The following is a 26,993-nucleotide window of genomic DNA, read 5'->3' on the forward strand; positions in this document are numbered from 1 at the left end:
TTTCCCTTCGTAGCAGGACGTCTTCAGTGATGTAGGGAACATTGGCGTTGAATTAGCTTGTTTGGTCATGTTTCACTTTACAATACTCCGTGCGTGACATGTCTTTTTGAGAGATGGAATTTTGTTAATGGGGAGAACGGATCGACAATTAGTCATTTCATCTTCACATGAGACAAAGGAGGCGCGCGCTATAATGGCCAAGTACAGCTGTGGTGACAGGGTTACTGCTAGTAGATTCACCGTTCATTTTCGAAGTCACACCATGGAATTGAGGTTGACATCGCGCGTAGCGTTCCTCAATTTGGAATGTAAAGACTGAACTTTTGTGGACTAAGAAGCACCGTTTTTAACGAGACGGGTAATTTGTAATTTTTGGAACCAGCCATCGATCTAAGCACGTTTCAGGAGGTAGGACTACTTCATTTTAATTATTGTATTTACCATTACTATATCTCACGACCCCCATTATTGGATACACACCAGATACATTTAACCAAAAACGTGCATCGTGATAAAGTGTTTGGCTTTTAACCACTGTTTTATGCTATACAGTTACGTTTATCCCGAGAAAATATAATTTGTGGGAAGTTGAGTCAACGACTCAGTTTGCCACTGGTTAATCTACGTTATACATAATGTCAAACCATCTTGATAGTTGTGTATATTTTTTTTTAATGGAAAATGGATATCAGTAAGTTTCCAAATTTAGCGCTGCGGTTGGGCATATAAATCGATGTTTGATGAACGAGACGGGAAGGTTCCAAAAGTCCTTGATTACTGAGTATTATAAGTAGCTGGATGTATAGTTTGATTGTATAAATGCCTTAGGCTACATTGCCCATGTTAATATTCCTACATAATGCAGATAAGTGCATGTCTACGGTTTTACAAATTGTCAACCACATGGAATAGACCTCCAAACTTAAAACAACCATTTGCAGTCATATTTATTTAAATCAACCTGTTGCAGTTTAAATTAGATACATGATTAGGTGAGTCATACATACTCAGGACCCAACTTGTAATCGTTTGCAGTTTATTACACATTAATTAGCCTAACTGCACAGCCTACTGTATTCAATGGTAGTCTTTCCTTGGCACGTACAAGGGAAAATTAAGAAATCTGGAATGAATAGGCTTCTGAACAACGTTATAAGACAACTACTTAATATAATAAACTGATGCATGACTAATGTTAACTCTGTGATTTAGGTTTGAGGATTTCATTAGTTATTTAGTCAAACAGCCAGATGATACAGTGACCCGACCAAGTAATTTATTATAGCAACTGGAGATGAAAGGTGCTGCAGATCATTTTGCATCAGAGGTATCATCTTGGGGTGGTCGTTTATCACCGGCTGATCATAATTCACATGGGATGCATCAGATGAATGAGAATTTGGCTTCTGAAGGACTAGCTCATCTCTCACTGTGTGAAAGTGCTTTCACGACATCAGCCTGCTTCATGTGGATGACTACGTGCCACACAAATGTAGTTCCTAACCTGTCTCTGGCTCTCCATTCTGGAGACAAGCTTTTTTTCTCAATGACATGTTACTATTCTCGCTATTCTAAAAGATAGATTAGTTAAGGCCGAGAATAGAATCCACTTTGCTGCTGTTCAGCTAGTCACTCATGTGAACAATGAGCGTGTCAGGTATCTGTCGGTAACAGATCTTGCTGATGGTACAAGCCAAGAGGCCTGTTTACTGTAAAGGACTCTCAGTAGACAGTAATTTGATAGCACTGTGTGGTTAATGACATGAGTGGAATACAGAATGGAAGTGTGGGGTGATCGAAGCATATGATGTATTGTCCACTTTTCAAAATATGTGGTGGTACATTATGTTGCATTCACTTTTTGGGAAGGAGAATTGAGTCACTGTAATGTTTCAGTTAGATTGAAATCTGACATACATGGTATAGAGTATACAATGGTTAGGAATAGTGGTTTCAGCAACCACCGACAAACCACCTAAGATGCATTCTGTCAGGTGTGTCTGTCGTGGTCATGATCTGATCATGAATGATCGGATCATGGGATGCATGCTTTTAGTTCAAATTCATATTCCAGCATGCACTTTATACCGGTAAGGTTTAATCATGGAGTAGGTAAACATTTACATTCTGGAGTCTTTTTGTGCTGTCTTTAGTTGTACAGGAGGACAACACCAGGTATTTATCATAGCTTGAGAGATCTCTTGAACATACTGTGACCCATGGAGCAGTGTTGGAACATGATTTCTGATTCCTCACATTCTCAGCAGTATAATAGAAATGTATTAATGTTAGCTGAGAGCAGCTCCATAACTGTGCAGTGTACTGTATTCCTAACGTAGAAGTATGCTTGTGGGACTTATACGATGGACATCAGTGGCTCCCCTGTAGCTGTTTACACATCATCACTGCCACATTTTGGAACCCCTCTCAAAGCAATTTACTGCACACTCAGGTACACTATTTGGGACCCCCTTTGGAGAGGCGAAATAGCTAGACTTAATAAGTGTCCACAGGGGTCAATGCAATGTGCTTGTCAATTTTTGTTGCAAAGGGGCCAGGCGGGGGGTTGCATATGGCCTCAGCTGTGGGGGGGGGTGCAGACTGTGCGTAGAGCCGGTGGATAGAAGCTGCGCCATGCACGTTTCTTTCTCCCACAGATTTAGAGAGACCTGCACTATCAGGCAAAGTCCTCATTGTATTGTGTTGATCGGGGGTAATGCACAGAGGTTGTACGTGGTTCCTGCTGAGCTTCCCAAACCGATGGCGCAGATATAGGTCAACATCACACATCCACACAGGCAAACACATTCACACACACTTCCACTGTTCTGCTTCTCTGAACACACTGACCGACATTTTGCTAATAAGAGAGACGGGAGTGATTGAGAGATCTCTGTGTATTTGACTTTTTAGACAAGGTTTCTTTTAGATGTCACATCTCATTGAGTATAATTTAACAGTTATATTTTCAAGGATACGTCTGTCTGCCTGTGTTCTGCCTGTTTAAAAGTCTGTGTGTCGATTTCTCTTCCTGTCCTCCAGTCCCATAACCTGTCTTTCCGTATGTTTGTCCAGGCCATATGTCTCTCAGTCTGTTCATCCTGATTTCTGTAATAGTCCTTGATGAAGTGATGCACTGTGTAGTCTCATTCTTTACTAAGCGTTGCTGACAGATTTGCAAAGCAATAAATTACTCATTCAAAGAGTAGGAGGACGTGACTAAATTTAGGTTTCTTATGCAACACTCCATCTAAGGCCTTCATTTAAATTCTTATGGTAGGCTTTCACTTTGTCACTTACAATGCTGGCATTGCATTTGTTTGTTTAATAAAAGAAGCAACCTGTAGGTCAGTACTGAGCATGTTTTACATGACAGATACATCTCATCATTTTGTGTGAAATTTGACTGTCATACGGTGTTAATTTATCCAGTGGCTTACCGGATGAATGTGTGTAGTACATAGGCTAAGGCCTTACCGTAGTGGCCTGGATTCAAATCTGGAATGGGCCCTTTGCTGTCATCCCATCAGTAATGCTGTCACTATGAAAATAATAAGACATTTAGAAGCAGAAATGCCACAAAAAAAAGATGCACTGATTATCCTCACTAAAACATTTTGATCGACATTGAATATTTTGAATTTCTTTGCTGTTTATTTTACTTTGTGAAAAGAATATTATGCCATTGTATCCTTTGCAGTTGGTAGGCCTAATGCATTTGATGAATGTGGGCCATATATACAGCAACAGGAAGTTGAGAAAATATTGATGAAGCCAGATTGTTATGAGATGATTTATGTGTGAGTTTGTGGACTTTGGCATGGGGAATTTTGGCCTGCAGACTTGGGCTAGCTCTGTGCTGCTTTGGAAATGTCAAAGGTCAAGTATGGATCCAAGAAAAATCTGAAAGTATGAAAAAGAGAGTACAGAACAGATTAGAAAACAGATTTATCCAGTTAAAGACACTAGGTTACCAAATTTACAGCAAAGTGAGACTGATATACGCTTGACAAATCATTTTGGTTTGTTCTCAACTGTATGGATGAGTGATTATTAGAAGAATGCTAATTGTTTTAAATACAGAGTTGTTGTGTAAACATGTTGTGAAGGAGCTGCAACCAAAATATTTTTACAAATTGGGTAGACATCATTATGCCATGGATTCTATTTCCAATGCCCCAAAATGCCAACTTGTCATTGTTCTCATTAAGTGACACTGCTTGTCACTTAAATCAAGTTATCCCTGTCCTAAACTTCACAATGCTTTACACAAAAACACAGCAAATCCCTATAAGCTGGCCTTCTGTCTGTGCCTGAGTTTCAAGTTCTAAATTGATATCCACTGAGCTGTCTGAAATACAGGCTGAAATGCAGGGGCATCATTAAAATTCATTATACTTCAAGTTTATCTCACTAGTAAATGTTGTTTTCTAAGTCTGTGTTTTTGTCCACCAACATTGATCATGCTGTACTGCACTTTATTATTTGTATTGTAATGTTTTTTGCCTGGACCCCAGGAAGAATAGTCTCCACTATGGTGTAGACTAATGGAGATCCTTAATAAACATAAACATAGTCCTGATCATACTTTACTGTGAATAATATATGGTATGCTGGTTATTTGTAAGCTTATCTTATTTTAGTAACTTTACTGAATGTGTACAATCAGTCATTCATTTCTACCCTTCTGAAGCCACATAGCCATCACTGTGAGAATTGAAATCATCTTATTTTACACCAATGTTGAGGATTTATGCCCTATTCAAATTGCATTCCCAAATAATACTTTCTGCTTTCCCTAGCTTAAACGTAAATATGGCAGTTGTTTTCCAAACAAAAGCTCATTATTTGAGAAAATTACACATCATTTGGGCTCCTCTCCTGTGATCCACTTTCTTCCTGCCAGGTCAGTTGAATCTCCTGAGTTTATTGTGATTCCAGATGCAATTTCAGTGAGAGAAATAGAGAGGAGAGGGGGCCGGATGATGGCTGTCTATCCTAGAATAATAAAGCTAGTGAAAGAGGCACTGATCCATTCTGATAGGAAGACCTGAATAGGCAATGAGCTGAAACGACTGGGATATAACACATGCTCACCATTTAGGCTAAAGGGTACGCTGCCATGCCACAATGCTAGGCATTGAGTGTGGTATGTAGTGTTGCAGTAGGGATGCCACAATTCTCATAATAAACCGTTTGGTACAACATCCACGGTTCAATACGTGCTTGTGAATAGCGTATCACTATGTTTTACTTGTGCTTTTTATGTATCTCAGCTCTGTTTGTATGTCTGTGAGTCTACCAATGTTAAGAAATGCAAGTCGAACCGAACCGAAAACCGTGTGATTAAAAAACCGAGGCATGTTTTTTTTACGGTGGGCTACCTGTAGTGTTGCATCCCTAGTTGCTAGTATACAGTATGACCAGAGTATGGCCAGGTTTTGTGAACACTGCTCTGTAACTTCTTTGTACCACCATGGATCTTAGAGTAGAGTCTGGTTGGTTGACAGAGAAGCCTGGAGAGAGTTGGTCATGTTTGAGAGGCGAGAGCGATGACGTGTCACTGTCATTTCAAGTGTCCCTCCTCGGGGGTGCGGCCCAAAGCGCATCTCTCTTCGGACAACCAAACAGACAGGAAATTGAAGTGACAACAGGCTCCAGCTGCGCCAAGCATTTTACACTTCATCATGGGAGAGAACAAGCATTATAGTATTGTGTTGTCTCTTGACAGTGCTACTGTGTGCTACTGTTTTAAGGCCGTACATGACAAATTGAGAGCAGATTTTCTAACTGTATTGGTTTCCCATAGTGCTAAAAGATGATTTTTACAAACAATAATACATCAAATGATTCTCCTCAGACATATTGCTATGGTTTTTCTACTGTGCCAATTATTGTACCACTTTTCTCTCTCTCTTTTTCTCTCTGTATTCTGTCTCTCCTATCCCGTTACTCCAGGCTTCTACGTGCACTGGCTCAGCTCAGCGACTCTTCCTGTATTTGCCCCCTTCTTCCTTTCCCCTTTTCTCCCCCCCTCCTGTCAACACCATGCCGTCCTCCCACTGCGCCCATCCAAAAGAGAACGGCCATCTCCCTGTGTAGGATGCCTGCCTCGTCCTACGCCTTGTATCCCCTCCTGCCCGCCTCCACCACCACCACCTCCTCCTTGGTTGTACCTTCTCCTCTCGCCGACTACGCAGCGGCCGCCGGCGCCGTCGCCACGCTCCACCATGAAGGATGAGGTGACGATGAAGGATGACATCATCAGCACCAATGCACTGGCTTGGCTGGTCTGCTCGGGCGTGTCCATCTTGGCCAACACCTGGGGCATCCTGAGCGTCAGCGCCAAGCAGAAGAAGTGGAAACCCCTGGAGTTCCTCATCTGCACACTGGCCGGCACGCACATCCTGAACATGGCCATCCCGGTCACTATGTACTGTGTCATCACCCTGCGTCGGCGCCACTCCACCTATGAGTGGAACGAGGGGCTGTGCAAGGTGTTTGTGTCCACCTTCTACACCCTCACCCTGGTCACCTGCTTCTCCGTCACCTCCTTGTCCTACCATCGCATGTGGATGGTGCGCTGGCCAGTCAATTACAGGTAAGAGGAAGAACTTAAGTTTACTGGGTTGCTTATGTGTGGTTTAAACTAGTCCATTAGTAGTTGCAAAGTATATGTGGATAGAAATGTGTTGAAAGCTTTAAATCAGATATTTGTTTGTAGATTAACACTCTTCTTTCTCTTATTTCACTTTCTTCGTTTAATACTTTTTTCATAGTATAAGCAATGGTACTCAGTGTTTCCCACAGATTAGAAAATCTATTTGTGGCGGGGGGGGGGGTGTCTAAATAACTATTTACTGTAACTGGTCAGCTCCATGACGCCGGGTAAGTAGCTAGCTCCTGAGACTTCTCACTAAAAGAACGAAGGGGAACCTTGTCCGTAGGTACCAAGCGAAAAGTAGCCTCAACTTTCCTAGACCTTTATCTACGGCACTAATGCTGAAGACTCGCTGATATAGCTGTCTGTCTTACTAGAACGGCGTATGTATGCATCGTTGCTAATCTGTGCTGACGTTGTAACTGTGTGTGTATGTGAGAAAGACGGGTGAGTAACAGAAATGGAGGGAGAGCAGGGAAAGGAAATGCAGCTGAACGAATGTGCTGCGTGTTTTAACCTAAATAGTGTTACACATTTTCTTTTACGAAACGCAATATGTGGCGGCCGGTGTTGATTCTGTGGCGTACCGCCACGAATTAGACTATGTGTGGGAAACACTGGGTACTCTAATACAAAACAGTTTAAAGTTCCCAACCACCACAACATGATATCACTGGGCCGTAATGTCTGTCTCACAGTACATACACTTTCTGGTCAATGTTTTCCAATCTGACTTTGTCCAACCCATCCACACTTCAAATCGGATTCCCATTCCATTGACTTAAATTCAGACAGAGAGTCGGCGATGCGTTTCTTGTGAAATCTCTCTGCTCTGGGCACATCTGTCTGTGTGGTTACCTAGGTAATCCCATGTGTGAGTCGCTAGACTGTGAGAGCTTCCACAACTCCAACTCCATCTGGCCTCCAGTACGAGTGGAAGTAATAGTATCCACATCGGCTCATATTGAACAACACAAGAACAATCAACTAGAGACTAAACTGACCTCTCCAATGTAGGGCTTTATATATACGTTTGTGGATCTATAGCAACTGTTAAACAAAGAGTTAAAGGTCCCATGACATGAAAACTTCACTTTAGGAGGTTATTTAACATTTATATGAGTTCCCCTAGCCTGCCTTTGGTCCCGCAGTGGCTAGAAATTTTGATTGGTGTAAACCAAGCCCTGGGTATTCTTCTCCACCTTTGAGAAAATGAGAGCTCAAACACTCAGTTTCGAAAATCCCTCTATTGTGACGTCACAATAAGGGGTTGCCTCCCCTTTCTCTGCTTTGCCCGCACAGATAATTTGGAACCACCAATGAAAAAATTAGCTACGACCGGGCGAGCGCAACATTGGTTTTTCCTCGAGACATCATGGCTTGCAAACAACCGAAGCATGGCAGTTAGCCCTGCCTCTTTCTCCCTCATAGCATTTAAAGCTACAGACACAGAAAAGGCACATCCTGAGGAAAGCTCATTGTGGGACTGCTTGTAGTGACTGTAATTCTGCACCAAGGCTGAATTTTGGGATAGAGACTTCATATACAGTATTAGGGGACCACTAAGGCCTATATAAAAGCATCCAAAAACAGCATGTCATGGGATCTTTAAAGAACTGCTGTAGCAAAGAGTTAAAGAGCAGCTGTCTTCTTTAATGAGATGTTACTTATGAATGTTATTTATGCCTATGCAGACATACAGCATTTTGTATGCAGTTACCAGTTCAATCCCCAATAAACTTCCAACAGATCCCTGATGAGAGTTAACAAGGCCAACCTTTTAGCTTAATTCAATAATATAAACTTTTCCTGTTTGGACAATAAATGCTATATTATCTTTACACATTTATTTATTATGCATCTCAAGCCCTTTGTTCTGTCTAATACTGAATATCTGAATATAATATTTTGCAATCAATATGCAATATGCAAGCCCAAGTCAGATATTAACTTGAAACATATCATGTCTTTATTATCGAAACTTTTGGACAATGAACAATTGTCCTTAATTGTCATTGGTCTCATTCTTGTTCTTATATTACCTTAATACGGCATGTATTCGGCTGTGTATTCTCCATTGAATCAATATTCATCCGAAGTGTGTATGGCTGTCTCCTTACCATGATGTTAGCATACACTAAAGGCCTGAATTATGAGTTTTGCCCTTGTACTCAAAACAATTGCTTCAACATCTGTTCTCATCAGCCACTGCTCATAGTCTCTCAGGAGCAGACTCCCTCACCCCCCCCCCCCCCCCCCTTATCTGGTAATAGATTCAAGCAGCTCTGTGACGTAAATCTCTCTCACCTCAGGCAAATTCAGGAAAGGCTAGCGCTCTGACTCGGAGCAACAAAGAAACCTACTTCTCTGCACAAAGACCAAAATGCTAAAGTGGGGGACAGGGCTGTTACCACCTATTGATTGTTTCTCTAGTCCCTGCCCATGTCATCTGAGTCATTCCTTCCATGTATGTTTTTAATTCAGTGAGCTCTGTCTTATTTTCCATGGAAACAGGAGAACGTCTTGCTGTCAAGCCAGTTCAGTGTATGTGAAGATGTTAACGAACAGAGAGGGGGAAGGGGGAGGGGTGGCAGGCAAGGATGGCTTAGTTTTGTTGACTTCCTAAGGGAGACAGCTTCGGTTTTCCGTCAGGGCCCTAATGAACAGTCACAAAACACATGTGAGGCTGGTTGTAGGAGGGTCTGGTAGTGGGAGGGTATTACACTTGACCATTTTGATGATCATAGGAAATACCACCACATGCTTTCATACATACAGTTTAAGGTGATTGTATCTCTGGTTTCTTAATGTATTATTGTTATGTCTGAAGAATATAATTGTTGCATGTTAAATTGGTGTAATTGTGCAGCATCTTGGATCAAGTAAAGCTTCTTGTCTGAAAGTTTCTGAAAAGGAAAACACCCCTTACGCCTATAGTATTTTTAAATGTGTGATGTGCATGTAGAAAGCACAACACCGCCAGAGGACACAAACACATTCAGCAAATTGCTTGGCTATAACAATTACTCAAAGGTGAGAGGAACACAGATCTCCTTCACCAAAATAGACCTAAGTGACAAAGAGACAGCAGGGCATGAAAGCCATCTAGACAATCTTAAAACCATTGATTTCCTCCTACTCTCGTTCCATCCATTCGAATGATATTAAGATGTTTTTGTTCAATTAGATTCCCAAATTGATTTAGATTGAATATGTTCTCGCTCAGCTCATGGTCTCTTATATGTCTATTTAACACAGTCCCTGTGATGCACCATGTCAATTGTGGAGGTTTATGTTTACGGTTTTATTGTTTTCATAATTAGGGCAAAATTCACTGTTTCTCTATACCTTTCTGTTTGGCACAGAAAGTCTGAAGACATTTCCTGCCCCTACAGTCTAACCTCATTTTTTGCAAAAGTGCCATTAATATGACGGGAATCCTCTGTCTCTATCTCGCTCCATACCTCAGGTTGAGTAACACAAAAAAACAAGCGGTCCACACAGTGATGGGCATTTGGATGGTCTCCTTCATCCTGTCTACCCTGCCTGCTGTGGGCTGGCATGACACCAACGAACGCTTCTATGCCAAGGACTGCCGCTTCATTGTGACAGAGATCGGCCTGGGCTTCGGCGTGTGCTTCTTGCTGCTGATTGGCGGCAGTGTGGCCATGGGGGTCATCTGCATCGGCATAGCCCTCTTCCAGACCTTTTCCATCCAGGCAGGCCATAACGCAGACAAGAACAAGTTCAATGTGCCAACCATTGTGGTGGAGGACGCCCAAGGGAAGAGGAGGTCATCCATTGATGGCTCGGAGCCCCTCAAGACGTCGTTACAAATTACATACCTCATCAGTGGCATTGTCTTCATCTATGACTTTCTCACTGGGTTCCCCATTTTGGTAAGTTGAAGAGTTATACCTGGCTAAATGCAATGCATGTGTGTATTTTATGAGTGATAGTTGATTTCTGAGGAAGGTTACTAAAAACCCTGTAGGTAACATTCTAGTGATGGTCTGTTCTCTAATGTGGTCCCTTGGAAAGACAATATAAAAAACACACAAGGTGCATATAAAAGTGTGCTGTGTGCTTTCAAACACACATACTATATGAAGTACTCAAGAGGCTTCCACAGAAACAGCTCATGTCAACTGCAAGATTGAAATATTTATGTATTCAGTTGTGTTCTCATGACTTTAGTTGGCACTGACAAACTAGGCTAAGGCTGTGTCACATTCTTATCCCTCAAGGGCATATGTTGAGGCCTGAAGTTCTCCTGCATGCTGCTAAGAATGTTGTGAATCTCCTTAAATGTTTATGCAGTGCACCATACAATATCTACCCTTCTTTCTTTCCTTAGTCTCCCTCCCTTATGGTGGTGGGGGCCATGTTGTGGGGCAGCTCTCTGCACTTTTGTGTTGGAAAGAGAGGATGGGGAATGAGGAGGAAGCACTTGAGTCAGCAGTGGAGATAATCAAACACAGAGCATGCTCATTGTGCACCACTGTCAAACAAAGGCAAGAAGGGAAGAAGAAAACGTAGTCGTCATTTTTAATTAGTGTGCTAATGTTCCCTGTAGAGGCTCCTATAAAGCTATTTTATTATTTAAATGAACTTGAATGTTTCCCATCTCATCTGGGGCTGTAAGTAGGTCAGGCTGGGAGGACCCTGTGTGCGCTTACAAGATGTGTGAATGTTGAGTGTATCTGTGTGTGTCTCTGTGTGTGTGTCATCTATGCTCCAGTGCCCTTCAAGAGCTCTTCCCAAGCATAACAGTGTGTAAAGGGTGTACTGTATGTGTGTGTGTCTCTGTGTTTGTGTTTGCACCGTGTAGCAATATACTTCTCCTCATTCTTTCATTCCTGACTATAGGAAGAATGATGTTGCCATGAAAGCACGGCTGCAGCACTGCCAGGGAAACAGCTGCTTGTGATAATCACTGTCTGCTGACATTAATGTTAATGGAAGGATGTAAAGCACACAACACTTCTTATTGGAAAGTGATATACGTTCACCTAAGGTGTTCTATGTCTAATGTCCCGTGCCATGTCCGCTCCGGGTGCTTTCATCAGAGGAACAACAGTGGACCCTGTCAATGTACTCCTCCTTGCTCTGCAATGACCTTGAATTGTGTCAGAGTGTTTGCTGTCACACCCTATAGAACTACATTATGGAAGGAGTGTCGAACATTCAGACATCCGAGGCCAAGTCAGCCATGACCTAACCTGAATGCACGTTGTGGAGAACAACAACTGCTGTTCAGATCATTTGATTAGCTGCAGTTGACTTACACTGGATCCATATTCAGAGTTGGTTATTATGGAGGACAGGTGATGCTCCAGATGCTAGTGCTCTTTATTTTCACTGTCCATGACTGCATCCAGACTGAGAAATTATACATGGGAACAATATATTAACTGGTTGAGTGAACCGTTTTGCCTGGTTGATTTTAATAAGTTTTAGTGGCCAAGAGCACAGCAGAAACCATGGCGCTGCAGATTTACAACCATGCAGACAGGATGACAAACTATTGCCAACAGACCCATAGTCCAATTCCTTTGTGGTTGTGTTGTGAGGTAGTGACCAAAGAGCCAGGTGTTAGTCTGGACTCCAGGAAAGACCCATCTTAAGAGAGTGGATGGAGGCGTAGGGAGCTATTTTCCCTTTCCTCAGTATTCTGGTTGCCAGCTCCTGTCAGGTTCTCATTCATTTTTCAGTGAATCGTTTCTTGGGGTTGTCATGCCGACATGAGTCGGTGTTGAGCTCTGAGCTCGCCTTGCCCAGCTGTGTGCCGAACCTTTCTGGAAACTGGAAGGTGGTGTCACATGTTAGGGATGAGACCTCGTTCTGACCTGGTGTTGACTGAGTCATTGTATTTGATGGTGTGAGTCTGTTTACCACCACCCACCACCCATGAAACCAATCATTTGAACAATAATGTAGTTTTTATTTTTACATTACACAGACATATGACAATAAAACCACCACTAATATATTGTGATATTCTTGTCACCCTTAGCAGCTGTAGTAGTGTGTAGAAGTGATCATTCAAATTTTTACCAAGCAATTAGAAAAATGGATCAAACTGAGATGTTTTGGATCCATTAGAGTGGTTCCTGTTGGGTGGCATCCTCCAGGATGTCACAGTGCATTGTTGTTAGTGGTTTACTTAGGGTGTTAGATTCACAGATGGAGATCAAAGCGTGTCATTAATCCTGTGCGGCTATAAGCAGGATTACTAAACCATGACAAACGCTCCTGTCTTGTGGCACAACAGTTGGTACAGGTGAGTTAATCCCATTTTCCATGAACTGACAGATTTGAAATGGTAACTGTTCAGTCTGAATATGAATAGAGAGGAACTCAGATACACTCAAATCTACCATAGTATTGAAGAATGTGTGTGTGTGTGCTTGTGTGTTCATCATGTGCATGCATACATGTGATTTAACCATTCATCTGAGAACTAGAATTATCCCCGTTCAACTTTCCCATTAAGTCCCTGACTATACCCTGAGGGAGAATGGGTATAGGGACAGAGAGAGAGAGAGAGAGAGAGAGAGAGAGAGAGAGAGAGAGAGAGAGAGAGGAGAGAGAGAGAGAGAGAGAGAGAGAGAGAGAGAGAGAGAGAGAGAGAGAGAGAGAGAGAGAGAGAGAGAGAGAGAGAGAGAGAGAGAGAGAGAGAGAGAGGGTAAACCAGCGAGTAAACCAGTTGTTCATGTCCAGCTGTGATCAAATCGATAAGAGACCACTTTCTTTACTTTAACCTATTGATTTATTTCCGTGGCTGTGGAAAATATAATGAACACTTTATAACTCGACGGTTTGCTGTGTTGACCTAGAATGCGGCCCACCAGCATTATTCCCCATGACACTGTAGATCCATATATCATACATGGACATCTGTCCTTCCCACACACAGTTTGTGATCATACACACATTGACAGTTTAGTAACAGCCTAAATACTTTCTGCGTAACCATAAAATGTAATTTATCTGTTTGATATATGTATCTCTTGTTATTCAGTTCTTTACTGTGGGTAATATATTTACCTACATATAGAACCCCTGACTGACTTGAGTGTGTGTGCAACAAAAAGCATTAAAATGATTAAGGCAAATTATATTTCCAGTTTGGTAACTGAAGCAGGACAAATCTCCTGCCACTGCCTTATGACCTGTAGTAATGAGCTATTTAAATGCATGGGCAGCTATACCACATTCATCCTTTTCACTTAAAAGGATTTATAGAGTATATTCGTAACCCTGTATGCCATTTTATTCTGTAGAATGGTTCAAGGGTACAGTGGTTTATTTTTTTCTTTCTAGGCATTAAAAAGCCACACTTTCAATTATTCACCGGAGCTCAAACATAACAGTTATCATTACGGACCAGCGTGATGGATGGTTTGTTTGAGAGGTTCATATTGGACTGTATACTGGTTGGCTCTGTAACCAGTGACACAGTGTGATTCACTACATAGGCTTTATCAGACATGGATTTCAACTGGTTGTGCTTTGATTACTGTTTTATGCCAACATCTATTAAGTCTCTAATAGCCATATTTTATGAAGACATCGTCCTGATCATTTCCTGATGATCCCATGTCGGACTTGGTGATTCACGGATGTCAATGTATATTACTAAATGTCGAGCATTATCTCATATACTTCATGAAGTATATCTCATATACTATACTACTTAATGACATATCCCTCATGCTGCTCTAACTGAAGTTCATAGGGGAAACCTGGAGAGGTGACCTTCTGTCTAGATAATGAGTGGGATCCATCAGTTTGATTAAAGTGTCATGGCCCAAAGTAAGCAAGCTCTCACACAGACATTCTAGGATACTTAAGTACTTGTGCCCAAGGTAATGTACTGAGGGCATAGCACTTGATTGTTCCTGGAATTGTTTATGTAGACAAATAAACCAATTTAATGTCAATGGGGATTACAGGCGCAGCAGAGTTGGTTGTCAAATAATATATCCAGTTCAATGTTCCAGTTCAAACTGCTGGGAAGGGGGAATTACAGTTATTGTCTTCTATAGGTGTTTCATGTAACTACTGTAGTACTGTAGTTGACATGTACAACACATGAACATGCATTTTTACACCCTAGCATCAGCTGGATATTTATGTTTTGGAGATAATTGGGAAACACTGAATTGATACCCATAAAAAATGGCTGAAACTCATTAGAGATTAATTACAGTAATAAATGGGCTCATTAAAATAGACTGTGTGGATATTCGGATCATGGTAATTGGAGGATGTGTATGGCTACTGGTATTAGATACCAGGGGGATGTGTGGCCCGCATGAGCATCTTAGTACATCTTAAGTTCAATAGCAGTCAGTGTAGTCTTTCAGTGTTAATCATTGATTGAAACGCAATGTTATTAATACCATGTACGTAATGTTGAAGGAAACATGTATCAATGGGCCATGCATTGCCAACCCTGTCCTCTTCTCCCAGGTGGTGAGTTTTGCCAGTCTGAAGTATGATCGGTCCTACAACTGGATGGTGCTGTGTGTGCTCTGGTGCTCCATCGCCCAGTCCATCCTACTGCCCATGTTCCTGTGGGCTTGTGACCGCTATCGCGCTGATGTGCGCATGGTCTGGGAGAAGTGTGTGGCCATCATGTCCAATGACGACGTGGATGAAGGTAAACGTCCAGGAAGCCATCTGGATCCTCACCCCTGACCTCACACTCATAAACACATGAGGATTGGTTTAGGTTTCAGTAAGGAGGGAGTTTATTTAGGGTAGAAGTAAGGGTTGAGGTCTAGATAACTGTATGCTAGGAAGTTTGAGCATGAATTACATATGGAAAGGGTAGAGGTCTCCAGCCTTGGTCCTAGAGAGCTGCAGGAACCTGTGGCTTGTGCTGCATCTAGAATGTTATTGATAAAAGGTCTGATGTACTACATTGACAACAATGTATGACATGGCTACACCTTTCCCTGATAGCAACTCAAATTGTAGATTCCATATTTTATAGTGGAAATCACTGGATCTAGAGGGTTCTCCAGGAGCAGAGTTTGATACCTTGTTTTGGAAGGTGTCATTCTGAATATACAGTATGTAGTGTGTTAGCTGTTCACACATCTATTGATTCGTAAATGTATGCTTGTATTGGGGTCCTTTTATGATTGGACAATTTGTCTGACTTATCATGTGACCTATCATGTGACCTTGTAGAAGAGAAGAAAGGAATGGTAAAATACAGTATGAGTGTCTGTTGTTTGCAGAGGATGGTTATACATCCAGTTACATCTACAATACATTATAAGCTAAACTATAAATTGGTACATCTCATACAGTAAGTGCTTTATTTTACTATGCTACTGAACTGAAGGTAGGACACAAAATAGGATATTGCTGGAAAAGCACATTCTTTCCCTGCAGCCTTTTTACTTTGTTTCACTTCAGTGCATTTAAACTGGGCAATCTTCCTCTAGAATGCCCACAACAAGAGAAGATGCTGAAATAAATAGGAAATACTTTAAAATGTTTTGAGCCAAACTGATACTGTTACAACTGAAGTAGGACAATAAGGCATTACAAAGATTACATGATGGTCATATTTCCTTCTAATTACAAGGTTATGTTGCTCAAGTTTCTGGATACATTCAGTAAATATCCTAAATCTGCAGTTAACATCAAAAGTGTATTATTCCAAATTATGAATTACTTTCTCTTTCAACTAATTTAGAATGTGTTCTATGTTGGAATAGTAATATAAACATATAATAATGGAGAAAAAAAAGTATTATACCATATGGTATTTTAACATAATTTACTCATCCGCTTTTAAAAATGCATATCTCCCTAATATTGAATTCAGATTTGTAAAATATATATAAATAATCTTCAGAAAGTGATTCAAAATGATATAATAAACAGACACTTCCACACATTTTGGTCCCAAAATTAGGTCACATGATAATGAAATAGCCCCCATTACATGCACATGAATTTGAATAATTTGTATGGCATCAGTTAAATTTGACTCAAGCAAGTAAAGTTTTACTCAATATAATCACTATTTCAAATGTAAGCAATGAGAACCAACTGTGAGTTGAACCTTTTTGTGTTGCCTGTATAAACTCAACCTGGACCCCCTCCTCCCCCTGTTCCTAACCTTCCACACCTCTTGATGGGCTCCCTTTTCAATCCATGGGTATTTTCTGCTGTTTAACATAAGCCAAAAACAACCTAAAACATTATATCATCTGTGTGATTTTTAATGTGTCCAGTTCTCTGCTTCTTTCCAGAGGGCTTGCCTTGTATAACACAGCTCAGTTGTATGTATGAGGGTTGTTTCTTGTTTCCAAAGCTACTGACTTGCATGCTAAGCTGCCTGTGCAAATAGCTAATTTCATCCTCCATCCTTCTGGCCGACATTTGCCTTAAGATCAGCATTTTACACCCATCTCCAATTGATCTCTAATTGAAGCCAATATTTTTTATCTGAACTTTACTTATCCAATCTTATGTAAAATGACTCTTGAACTATTTCTATAATTTACTCTATATGGTTCCCACTAAGCCTCAGTAGTTTTAGAGATTCATAACTTTTTGGACTCTGAATTTAGAAGCTTCATTACAGTTATGTATTTATTTTGTAGTACGACTGCAATTTTGATAATATCCCAAATTTACTAGTGGACCCCAAAAAACAAAGAGAAAGATTGAATTTGTCTCTCTTATCTTCTCGTCTGTCTGTCTGTCTGTCTGTGTATTTGAGTACGTTGATCTTAATCCTGACGCGTATGCTTTTCTGCGTTTGCAGAAAACAGCCAAGATGGAGGAATTCATGCCGACTTAATATATGACAGACCATATGACTATAGCTCCGTGCCTGAAATCGTGACGGTAGACCGTATTGCCAAGTACGAATTCTCAACTTTAGAAAGGGGGGTCCCGCAAGGGTATCCATTGAGGGAACTACAGGAAGATAAAATGCAGTATTTGCAGGTATATTTTTATTGATTTTTATTTATTACCTAATAAATTGATCTACTTTCAGTGATACTCCATATACAGATGATAATGTGCATGGTGATTTGGCCTCTTAGGCATAATACGGTACAGTATCTAAGCTTGATTAATCTTGCTGGAGTACATTAACCTTTTTTAACTATGACATTTTATATATTCAGAGATTACATTGGAAAAAGTGGCTCAAACAAACGTCTCAAACCATTATTCTGGCTGACTTATGTTATGGCAAATATGACCATCAGTAGTTTTCACCTTCATTTTAGATGTGCATTATAAATGTTTCAACGTTTACAATAATATGCAGGTCTCACATGGATTATCAACCTATTTAAATTCCAAAACATTTAGTTAATATAATAAAAATCTTGAACAGAATGAACATACTTTTATGTGAAGTATAATATTTTTGTTTGGTATTTTATATATTCTAATTTTGACTGAAACATTCAGGGAACCCAGGACAAATGCTAACCAGTAGGCAAAAACCTATTTGATCCTTCACCCAAGCCTGTCAGTTGTAGAGCTGTGAAATGCTCCTCTTTGATCTTATATTAACCCCAAAGCTTATCTCCTAACATGCAGTTTTCCAGGGCTAATCATTTTGAACAAACTTGGAACACTCATTGAACATATTAAAAGTATGAAAGCAGAAAAATGCATTGTCGACAATAAGTCCTGGAAGACTGAATGTGGAGACATGACAACCTAAGAATGAACATATCCTCACCAGACACTCTCCTGACTTATGATCACCCCCTGACAAACATCGTACCACTGTTTCATCTTTGTCCCATACTACTGCTTAAGAATGACCCTATTGGATTCAGTCAGTACAGCACATAAAAGAACAGCAAGATATAATAAACATGGTATACAGCACATAATAGAACATGTAGTGGTTACATAAATATTCATATATTTTCATTTATATAAGAAAGCCCTTAGCTGGACCGTTATACTTATTGGCAAATGTATTTGATACATTTTATAATGTGATGTCACATATAGGTTAGGTATTTTTGCCATCTCACATAAGACAAACTCATTAAGCTTTCTTACGTGATCTCAATGCAATTTGATCGTTGAACAGTTTTTGAAACAGAGATGTATACAGTAGCTCTCATTTCACTACATTGTTTCATTGCTCCATTATGAGTCACATGTGTATTGCATATGACCTAATGTGTCTGTAGAGAGCAGGTATACGTATTAAGTGTCAATCCATATTTCATCATGGTGTTAACAAAAAAAATGCATTTGTGGCTACAACTTAAAGCATGCAGAAAATAGATCTATAACTAGCTAATATATAATATGGTTATAAAAAGTACTGATTTTGCAAGAATAGTTCTCAAGTGGCATATCAAAAGAACCACAGCCTCAAGTTTTCCATGTTGTCTTGGATTCCCATCCTCTCCCCTCCATCTGTCATGTCTGATCCTTTTTATGCTTTGCTGCCCTCTGCTGTCTGTTTTACCCTTTCACTCAACGCTACTGTATAGTCTGCTGTCTCATTTCTGCTTTTACCTAAAGCCACCACTGGGGGGCACTCTGATATCAGTATTTTACTTGATACTTCGTTGACATATCCTGTCTCTCTTGCATAGTCCTCAGAACAATGTGGAATGTGAGTATCAATTTGGGGAATATAACCTATGCCAATAATTAATAACTTAGCTGTCATGATAGTCTTACCAAATTACAATCGATTAGTGACTGCGTTCATCTCAAAGTGAGACTGACCAGTGAATTGAAAAGTAGAGAAACATTTTCTTTTAATGTAAATATTGGATGAAAATCGTGTAATTTCGTAATGACAAACTTTGTAATTGTATTGCTTAAAATGTATATTATTTAGGTCTGATGTTGGCTTTATGTTGTAGACCTGTTTTATCATATTCTGTCATTTCATTTTATAATTGTATGTTATTATAAGCCAGTCTTTTTAAACGGATGTGTACGATCTTTGTTTTGCACCAGGTGCCCCCTACAAGAAGATACTCCCACGACGAAACCGACATGTGGACCAGCGGCCAGATCCCCTCCTACCTGCACCGCTGGGGCTCCACAGAGGACATCATGGGGAGCCCCCACTACAGCTCCAGCTTGCCGCGCCACGAGAGGCGCAGGAGCAGCCTGGTCTCCTACCACGAGGAGAGCCACCAGCACCGCAAACGCCGGCGCTCCGAGGATAGCGGGCACTCCCTCAAGCACCTCCCACGGGTGGTCACCGGCAGCGGGGAATGCTACGAGGACAACTTGAAGTGTTTCAGCCGCGATGAGGTGATCAATTTCATAGATGAGACGCCGCTGCCCAGCCCCATGAGAAGCCCGCGCCGCACCTCCACCATCTCACTCATCCCAGACGTTTATGAGCATCACGCGGTCCTGTTTCCTCATTTCCCACTTACAGACTTTGAGCGTGAGCCGCAGGCCCTGCGCCGGTTGTCAGAGCACAGCAGGAGTGGGAGCCGCGGTGGGTCACCCGATGGGTCACCCAGGCGGGACAGACAAGAGGTTTCTGGGGCCTGTGGCACGGGAAAAAGCTGCCGCGAGCATAGGAGGGAAGGGAAGCGTCATACTGAACTGGTCCCACCTGGACAGATCCAGCAGCCAGGGGAGCCCTCCACTCACAGGCCCAGCAGGACAGGTCATGGGGCTGGGCCTGTGGCTGGGGCTGCCTGGGGGGACCAAAAACACCTGAGTAAAGCAGAGAGTAAAGGAAGCACAAATAGCTTTTTAAGTTCACCTTCTGCATCATCCTCGGGTTATATTACATTTCACTCGGATTCCATAGGCTCCACCACCTAGGAAACATTATTATCATTATTATCAGTGCTATTATTATCATTAAAGAATTATGGTACCAAGCAATTAGGGAGGTGGACAGATAAAATAAGCCTAACTGTATCACGGTTATTTTGTACTGTACCACTATTCTATTTTACTATATACCACTGTATCCCTAAAATTGAACTTTTATTCTGATACTACTGACCTTGAAGCTTTTGACAGGTGGCCTACCGTGGCTTTAGTAGGTGGGGCTAGTACATGAATCAGCTGTTTTTCAGAGCACAGATCCACTTACAAATCTCTTTTAATGTTATCCATATTTCACTCATGTTTTGCTGTTTGATGTAGTTTTCTATCTTCACAAAGGAATGGGGGAACATTGATATTTTGTTATTTTTTTGCACTTGATGACTCCAAATCTCTTATTGTAAAAGCAGTGTTTTATCTAATGGGTGAGTGTTTTATCTAATGGGTGCATGTCTTTTAATCACTCTCCATTGCGGAGACATAAACTAGATGAGAGCCAAAACTGCCATGACTCAAGTTGCAGCTATGAAGGACAGAAAATATGCCCGATTTTGATCTCCATATAACAGAAGATTACAGAATAACTTAAATGTAGTCTTTAACTACTCAGTTCTACAGTTACAAAGAAATATACAGTTCCATAAACACTTTATGAATATTACCAACATATCCAATACTGAGATACACAGATATTATGTTTATGTTTGACAGATAAACTCTTTGTGAGGAGATTTCCAACCTATCCAATACTGACTATACGGACATTATTACAACTGTTTGTCTAATTCAAGTGCATAGCCTTAGTTTTTGGGCATTGTTGTCTATCTATGAAAGCCCTTTCACACTTATAAAAAGCTAATGCCAGTGCAGGTCCTGTATATATGTAAGACAAAGTTACATTGGATGTATGGCTTGGTGTTCTTTTATTAAAGCAGTAACTGGAATATTCAAAAATGACAGAATTCATAAAAATGTTTAAGACTTTCATCACACTTACAGCCATGCAGACATTATAAAACATGCATCAGCCATGAACAGTAGCTTATATCACCAATGGTGCTTGATCTTGGCAGCTGAGCACAGGTTATGTTGGGATGTACATATAGTTGTGTGAGAGTGTTGCTAAAAGTCAACTCAAAGAGTGCTTCAATAGCCTACATCTTTGCTCTCATCCCTTATCACCACTGAGTACAGGTTGAAGACACATTGTTTATGTTGGTTTATATCAGCCTGCAACCCTCTTGCTAATTCAGATAAGAACGGATCAACAGAGGAGACAAGGAAGTCTTAAATGGCTCCATGAGTTCTGAGCTCTATAGGCAGTGATTTAAATTGGTCACATGTTTAAAGTTGATCTTGTCACATTGAGATGAACTTGGACTAAAAAATGACCCATAATATGAATGTATTCACACAAAAAACATTTGCAAATAAATTACAGTGAGGATAGTAGTCTCATAAATGCAACTTGAAACCTACCCTGCACCTTTGATAAAGCCTTATTTGATATTGTTTAGTGATAGTTCAGTCCATTAAACAATGACTTTACACGTCTTATTTTGCCAATATATACATTCAATTAAAAATATATATATATTTAACGTATTGGTGCACCTTTCATCCTGCTTTTCCCTGTTCAATAGCATACCACATTGAAAATATTTTTTATATTTCCCCTGTCGGATTTTGGTACGTCATTGCCTTTTTGGCATTTAGTTTTATTCTGTGTTTACAACAAGTCTAAACAGATTCTAATTTTGTAACATATCCTTCTTTTTTCAAACTTATGACAGTCTAAATTATGAACAATGTTTGGTGTTTTTGTTGCTCAGATAATGGTTTTGTTAAAAATATAAGAAATATTTCAAATAGAATTTGCATTGGATGACACTTCCTTGGTTTAAAGTTGTTAAAAGTGTATTTGCGTTTGTATAAAACAGGACTGAATATATTTCTCCGGCGTGTAGCCTATTAGGTTACCGTTTGAAGGGGCACAACTACAGAATTTGATCCATTACTCAATTTGATTATGTTCACACTTTTTTGATCATTTGAAATATGATTATGTAAGGACCAGAAAAAATAAACTGATGTTTCGGGATTTGTGTCTTGAGCTCTGTTACTTAGTTTGACTTCTTCAGAGTGCTCAGTAGCAGACATACAGATGAGATGCATCATTCGTTCTCACAATAGGCAGCCATGCAGCAGTTTGTATCTGATGTAAATTTTCAGCGACCATTTACGCAGGTGTTGTAAACGGTTGAAAGCCTGACTTTGCAGATCCTGTAGCCTATTGGATCGGGTTTTGTCTTTTCCCAGAATGTCCACACTTTGTCCGGAGTTACCCGCAGTCAGTGAGCCTCGACATCCGGTTCTAAAAGTAATTCCACGGTGTGGTGTTGCAGTGCAGCGACCTGGATCACATTTAGTCATTTACATTTACATGCCATGGATCACATGGTATATACACCCTTTGAAACAATTATATGCCTGATAATGTGACATTTTTGTCGCCCCATAAAAAACATTGTGAAGTCTGATTTCAGTCAATAGCCTTTGCCTTCAGCAAAAACGCTAAGCGAAAGGTTAAAATCCGTTGTTTCGGTCAATGGCCTTCAGCCTCAGTCAGCCTTTAGCCATTGGCATTCGGCTACTTTTTACGTATTATTGGAAAAACTGTAGACCGTTTAATCAGCCAAACTTCATTAAACTAACTTGGAAATGTCCCACCTGGAAAAAAACGATCGGACGGCTCGAATCTCTCTTACGGAAAGCTGAAAGGATCAGTGGACACGGGACTTGCTTCTTCGAAGCCTAAGATACACGGCTTCCTCTTAAGAGCGCTTGACTGGACACAGTCTAATGCAAATTATGTATTATCTCCCTCTCTTAAGTTTTCAGCTCTAATGCACCTCTTTATGGTGCAAACCAAACTAGCTTACTTAAACAACACTGAGGAGTTCATAGAAATTCTTAAAGAGTTTAAGGCCATTCAATGTACAGGCCACGTGGTTTTCCTTTTCTTCCAAAAACAAACTCAAGAGGTCTAGCAGCTTTCTTGATATTGTGTTCGATTCACCAAAAGAGCAGCTTTGATTTTGTGGTATGTGATAGTGGTAGGGCCTAAGAGACATATGCTTATGATTGTCCTCACAGCTTTTACGGATAGCCTGCACACATCTATAGGCTCCATGTAAAGTGAACCCTCTGTAAACCGTGAGCTTTGCATTGCACAAATCTCGAACCAAGCGTTGTCTTACATTCCCTTTTTCTAACATATTGCTTGAGAGGCACCTTCTTCCTCTCCATCCCAATGTCTTTACAAGGCCCCAGCACGCAACAGGCCGCCAATACCATGTGAAAGAACGGTGGGCGTTTCCACAATTCTCCTCGCTGCAAGGTGCCATCCTCTCCACAGACTCTGCATGAAAAGAGAGCCACTTTATGACACTGATGCCAAACACTTGGAAACCCGAGGGTGATTTAAGGTAATCCTAAAATAAAAATATCAGACATTCACTTGCACCCTGCTAAAAGCATAGTAATTCCAAGTAACCTATAAATCCTGCACCACTTGAAGGATCAATATCTCATTTCATGTAAACATTTGATTGGTTTAAATTAAAATGTGATTTTGTAAAATCAGTATGCAGTCACCTCTCATTCTGAACAGAACATTTTGATAATTTCCAAAAAACCCAAATGTTTAATCTAATCTGTAGAAATTATAGATTCCTCCCAAACCGCTGATACCCAAAAAGGGAACATCTTGTGCGTGTAGGCCTACATAATTAGTACCAGAAAATTACACAGTTGTTTAACAAGAGACTAATTTGCGCGCTGCTGTTTCGCCACTAATGCGTAACCGGAGAAGAATAGGTAGAATAACACCTCAGGACAAGCGCCTGGGGCAGTTGGAAACCCTACAAATGTGGATGTATGGTCTCAACGAGGTCTCTGCAAAATGGCTGATTGTAACCTATTACATGCACAGGCACATGATTCTCAATATCCAAAAGGCTACAACCGTCAAAATGTAGACTTTGTATAGGCCTAACATAAATAATGATGGAAGAAAATTATGAAAGAAACTCAGCCAAGGAGCACCAGAGAGCATTTACTGTCCCAGAATAATGATTCATATTGAGACCTGATTAAACAATATGTGTAGGCTACCCATGTTTGCGCTGCTTTGTGTTGGTGACAAACAGATTGGTTTGTCTTTCTCTTACACCGTATTGGTCTTGTCAGGAGGAATGAGTGAGACAGGAATGAGACAAGATCAGATTGTTTACACCCAGATATACCCCCACACCATCCCCTAAAACATGTTCGCTTGACCAAACATTGTTTCAAACATTTATTGATAAAATAAAACATATTTTGTACATCAGGTTAAAAAAATAAGTCAAATCTGCAGTGCATATAGCCTAACTGAAACAATGTTGTCCAGCCGACGTTAAACTCTCTACCAAGGACGCCAAATGTTTTGTAAGAGTATTCCAACTACTTCATTACACTGAACGATAGGATGATCTTTATTATTTGGACATGAACTAGAGCTTTTATTGTCTTGGGTAGTTTGTGCTGTACCAATTACTTGACTAGCCCCTGAAAATAGGTCTCCAGTTATTCCATTCGATTGAGAGTGAGACACTCGGGACGTCCTACTTAAACTGTTGGATTTCAATGATCGGACACAGCGGGCGAGGGGAACAGTAGACCGTGCCTTGTTCGCTTCAGCGACATGTTTTTGCGTTGTTGCCTCTGGTGCTGTACGTGCGCTGTAGTCGCTGTCCACGGTGCTGGAGTTGAGCGCCTGTTCTTCAGTGCATAGCAGGTTGCTTGAAAGATGCGCCAGCACGCTCAAACGACTGCTCCCTTTAGAGTTGTCTGCCATCAACATGTATTGATTAACGCCCGCTAGACAATTCCGGAAGCCTGCTTGATAGTCAGAGATCTCAGAGCTTGAGGACGAGCCTGAAAAAAATGTACGTATGACTTCTATAAAACTTTGCACCAAGCGTATATGTGCATAAGATGCAGGGGTTATGTAAATAGCGTTTTCAGTTCATTGTTGGCTAGTTTTGGTTAAAAATAGGATGAAATGGGTCTATGTCCATTGCCCAGGCCGACTATAAAACAACTCGGACAATATGAAAGTGACGTGAAATAACTTACCATTCTGAATCTTTTGTAGATTTCTCAGATGCCTCACGGTTAGTTCTAAGATGTCTGCTTTCTCCAGCTTGCGTTTTCGAATCTTAAAAACGTAAGGGACAGTTAGTATATTTTTTTAGCATTCATGCAGATACCGTATTTTTGATGTAGACCAAATTATATTCAAGTCATCAAACTTACATTGTTGGTGTAATAGTTCTCCAGTAGATATTTTAACTGGTCTAAGCATTTGTTTATGCGAGCCCTCCTTTTCTTCTCCATAAGAGGTTTGGACACCTGTTGAAATTTAGAGAATATACCTTTTAAAGGCTACATATACTTTCTGGATAGTTAAATATACTGATACGAGATGTCTAATTTCCCATGCCTCACTTATTGCAATGTATATAGGCCTACATACCTTTTTCGCAGTTATTATTTTAGCCTTAATGCAGTCGGATGTCGCCACCATTCTTGAATTGAACCTGAGCTGAGCTTGCTTACTATTCGATCTGCTCCTGACGAGTAATGGCATTCTGGCTTGCGACCCGATTTATATAGCGACACTCACTTAACATCTCAATGGAACAAGTGTAGTGTCAGCCACTTTGCGCTCAAAGAAATAGGCTCACAGTACCATCCATGTCTCCCTTTTTGAAGCAAATAAAGCCATGTCTCTTAGTATGAAGATAATTTTACACATCTCACATGCAGTTTATGAAAATAGAGCTACAGTTAATTGAATTTGGTATAGGCTAATCATGTTCATGGTACTAATGTAATGTTTACATCCAGAAACTGTTTGGTAAAATAAAAAGATATTAAATTGGCAAAAGTATATTTGCAACATGAAACACATATTTTTTTGCAAACCAAATTGGTTTCATCAAATTCCGATCATGATTCACATGTTCATTTGGACTGCTGATTTTAACATTTTAAGATACCAGCGTGTGAGGTGATTTCCCCCCCCCCCCCAAAGATGCGTTAAATGTACCACATAAAGACCTAATTATACTGGTGTGTGTTGGGGTAGGACTGCCAGCTATTTCTATTCAGTCTTTATATACTAGTTTCACGCCACTAGATCCGTGGAAATTCTTTACATGACTTGTGGAGTCAACGATTTTCTGGTTATGTTTCACCTGTTGAGTTACCTGTTGAACAAACTGTTAGACTATCACCACCAACATATTCAAGTAACCCGACATGCAAACGACATTGTAAGGAATAAAAAATACACAATTTTAGCTGTGGTATGACTTTTTGTTAGGCTATCAGATATTGGCCAAATGTGTCAACACCTTTGTTACACACAAGGCACCGAGGAGAATCGCTGCAT

At 40.5% G+C, this 26,993-nt stretch overlaps 2 protein-coding genes across 2 annotated transcripts; one reads left to right on the top strand and one right to left on the bottom strand.

Moving 5' to 3' along the window:
* Positions 1 to 22,592, top strand: LOC124481266 (probable G-protein coupled receptor 153). Its single transcript, XM_047041187.1, has 6 exons — positions 1 to 408; positions 5,959 to 6,601; positions 10,131 to 10,560; positions 15,140 to 15,329; positions 17,460 to 17,644; positions 19,652 to 22,592. The coding sequence occupies exons 2-6, from the start codon at positions 6,231 to 6,233 to the stop codon at positions 20,480 to 20,482; spliced, it is 2,007 nt and encodes a 668-aa protein (XP_046897143.1). The 5' UTR covers positions 1 to 408; positions 5,959 to 6,230; the 3' UTR covers positions 20,483 to 22,592.
* On the bottom strand, positions 21,539 to 26,123 carry her3 (hairy-related 3). Its single transcript, XM_047039334.1, has 5 exons — positions 26,073 to 26,123; positions 25,853 to 25,948; positions 25,673 to 25,754; positions 25,271 to 25,471; positions 21,539 to 21,564 (listed from the first exon to the last, which is right to left on the bottom strand). Exons 1-5 carry the CDS (start codon positions 26,121 to 26,123, stop codon positions 21,539 to 21,541), a joined length of 456 nt encoding a protein of 151 aa, XP_046895290.1.
* Between the last annotated feature and the right edge of the window lie 870 nt (positions 26,124 to 26,993).

The sequence above is a fragment of the Hypomesus transpacificus genome, chromosome 18 (assembly GCF_021917145.1).
Source record: "Hypomesus transpacificus isolate Combined female chromosome 18, fHypTra1, whole genome shotgun sequence".
Classification (NCBI taxonomy): Eukaryota; Metazoa; Chordata; class Actinopteri; order Osmeriformes; family Osmeridae; genus Hypomesus; species Hypomesus transpacificus.

Bases quoted from the DNA above. Each gene is read 5' to 3' on its own strand.
- LOC124481266 (XM_047041187.1), top strand. From the start codon at position 6,231: ATGAAGGATGAGGTGACGATGAAGGATGACATCATCAGCACCAATGCA. The intron at 6,602-10,130 runs GTAAGAGGAAGA...TCCATACCTCAG, and splicing joins CGCTGGCCAGTCAATTACAG to GTTGAGTAACACAAAAAAAC. The intron at 10,561-15,139 runs GTAAGTTGAAGA...CTCTTCTCCCAG, and splicing joins TCACTGGGTTCCCCATTTTG to GTGGTGAGTTTTGCCAGTCT.
- her3 (XM_047039334.1), bottom strand. From the start codon at position 26,123: ATGGTGGCGACATCCGACTGCATTAAGGCTAAAATAATAACTGCGAAA. The intron at 25,949-26,072 runs GTATGTAGGCCT...AAATTTCAACAG, and splicing joins AAATAATAACTGCGAAAAAG to GTGTCCAAACCTCTTATGGA. The intron at 25,472-25,672 runs GTAAGTTATTTC...CATTTTTTTCAG, and splicing joins TCTACAAAAGATTCAGAATG to GCTCGTCCTCAAGCTCTGAG.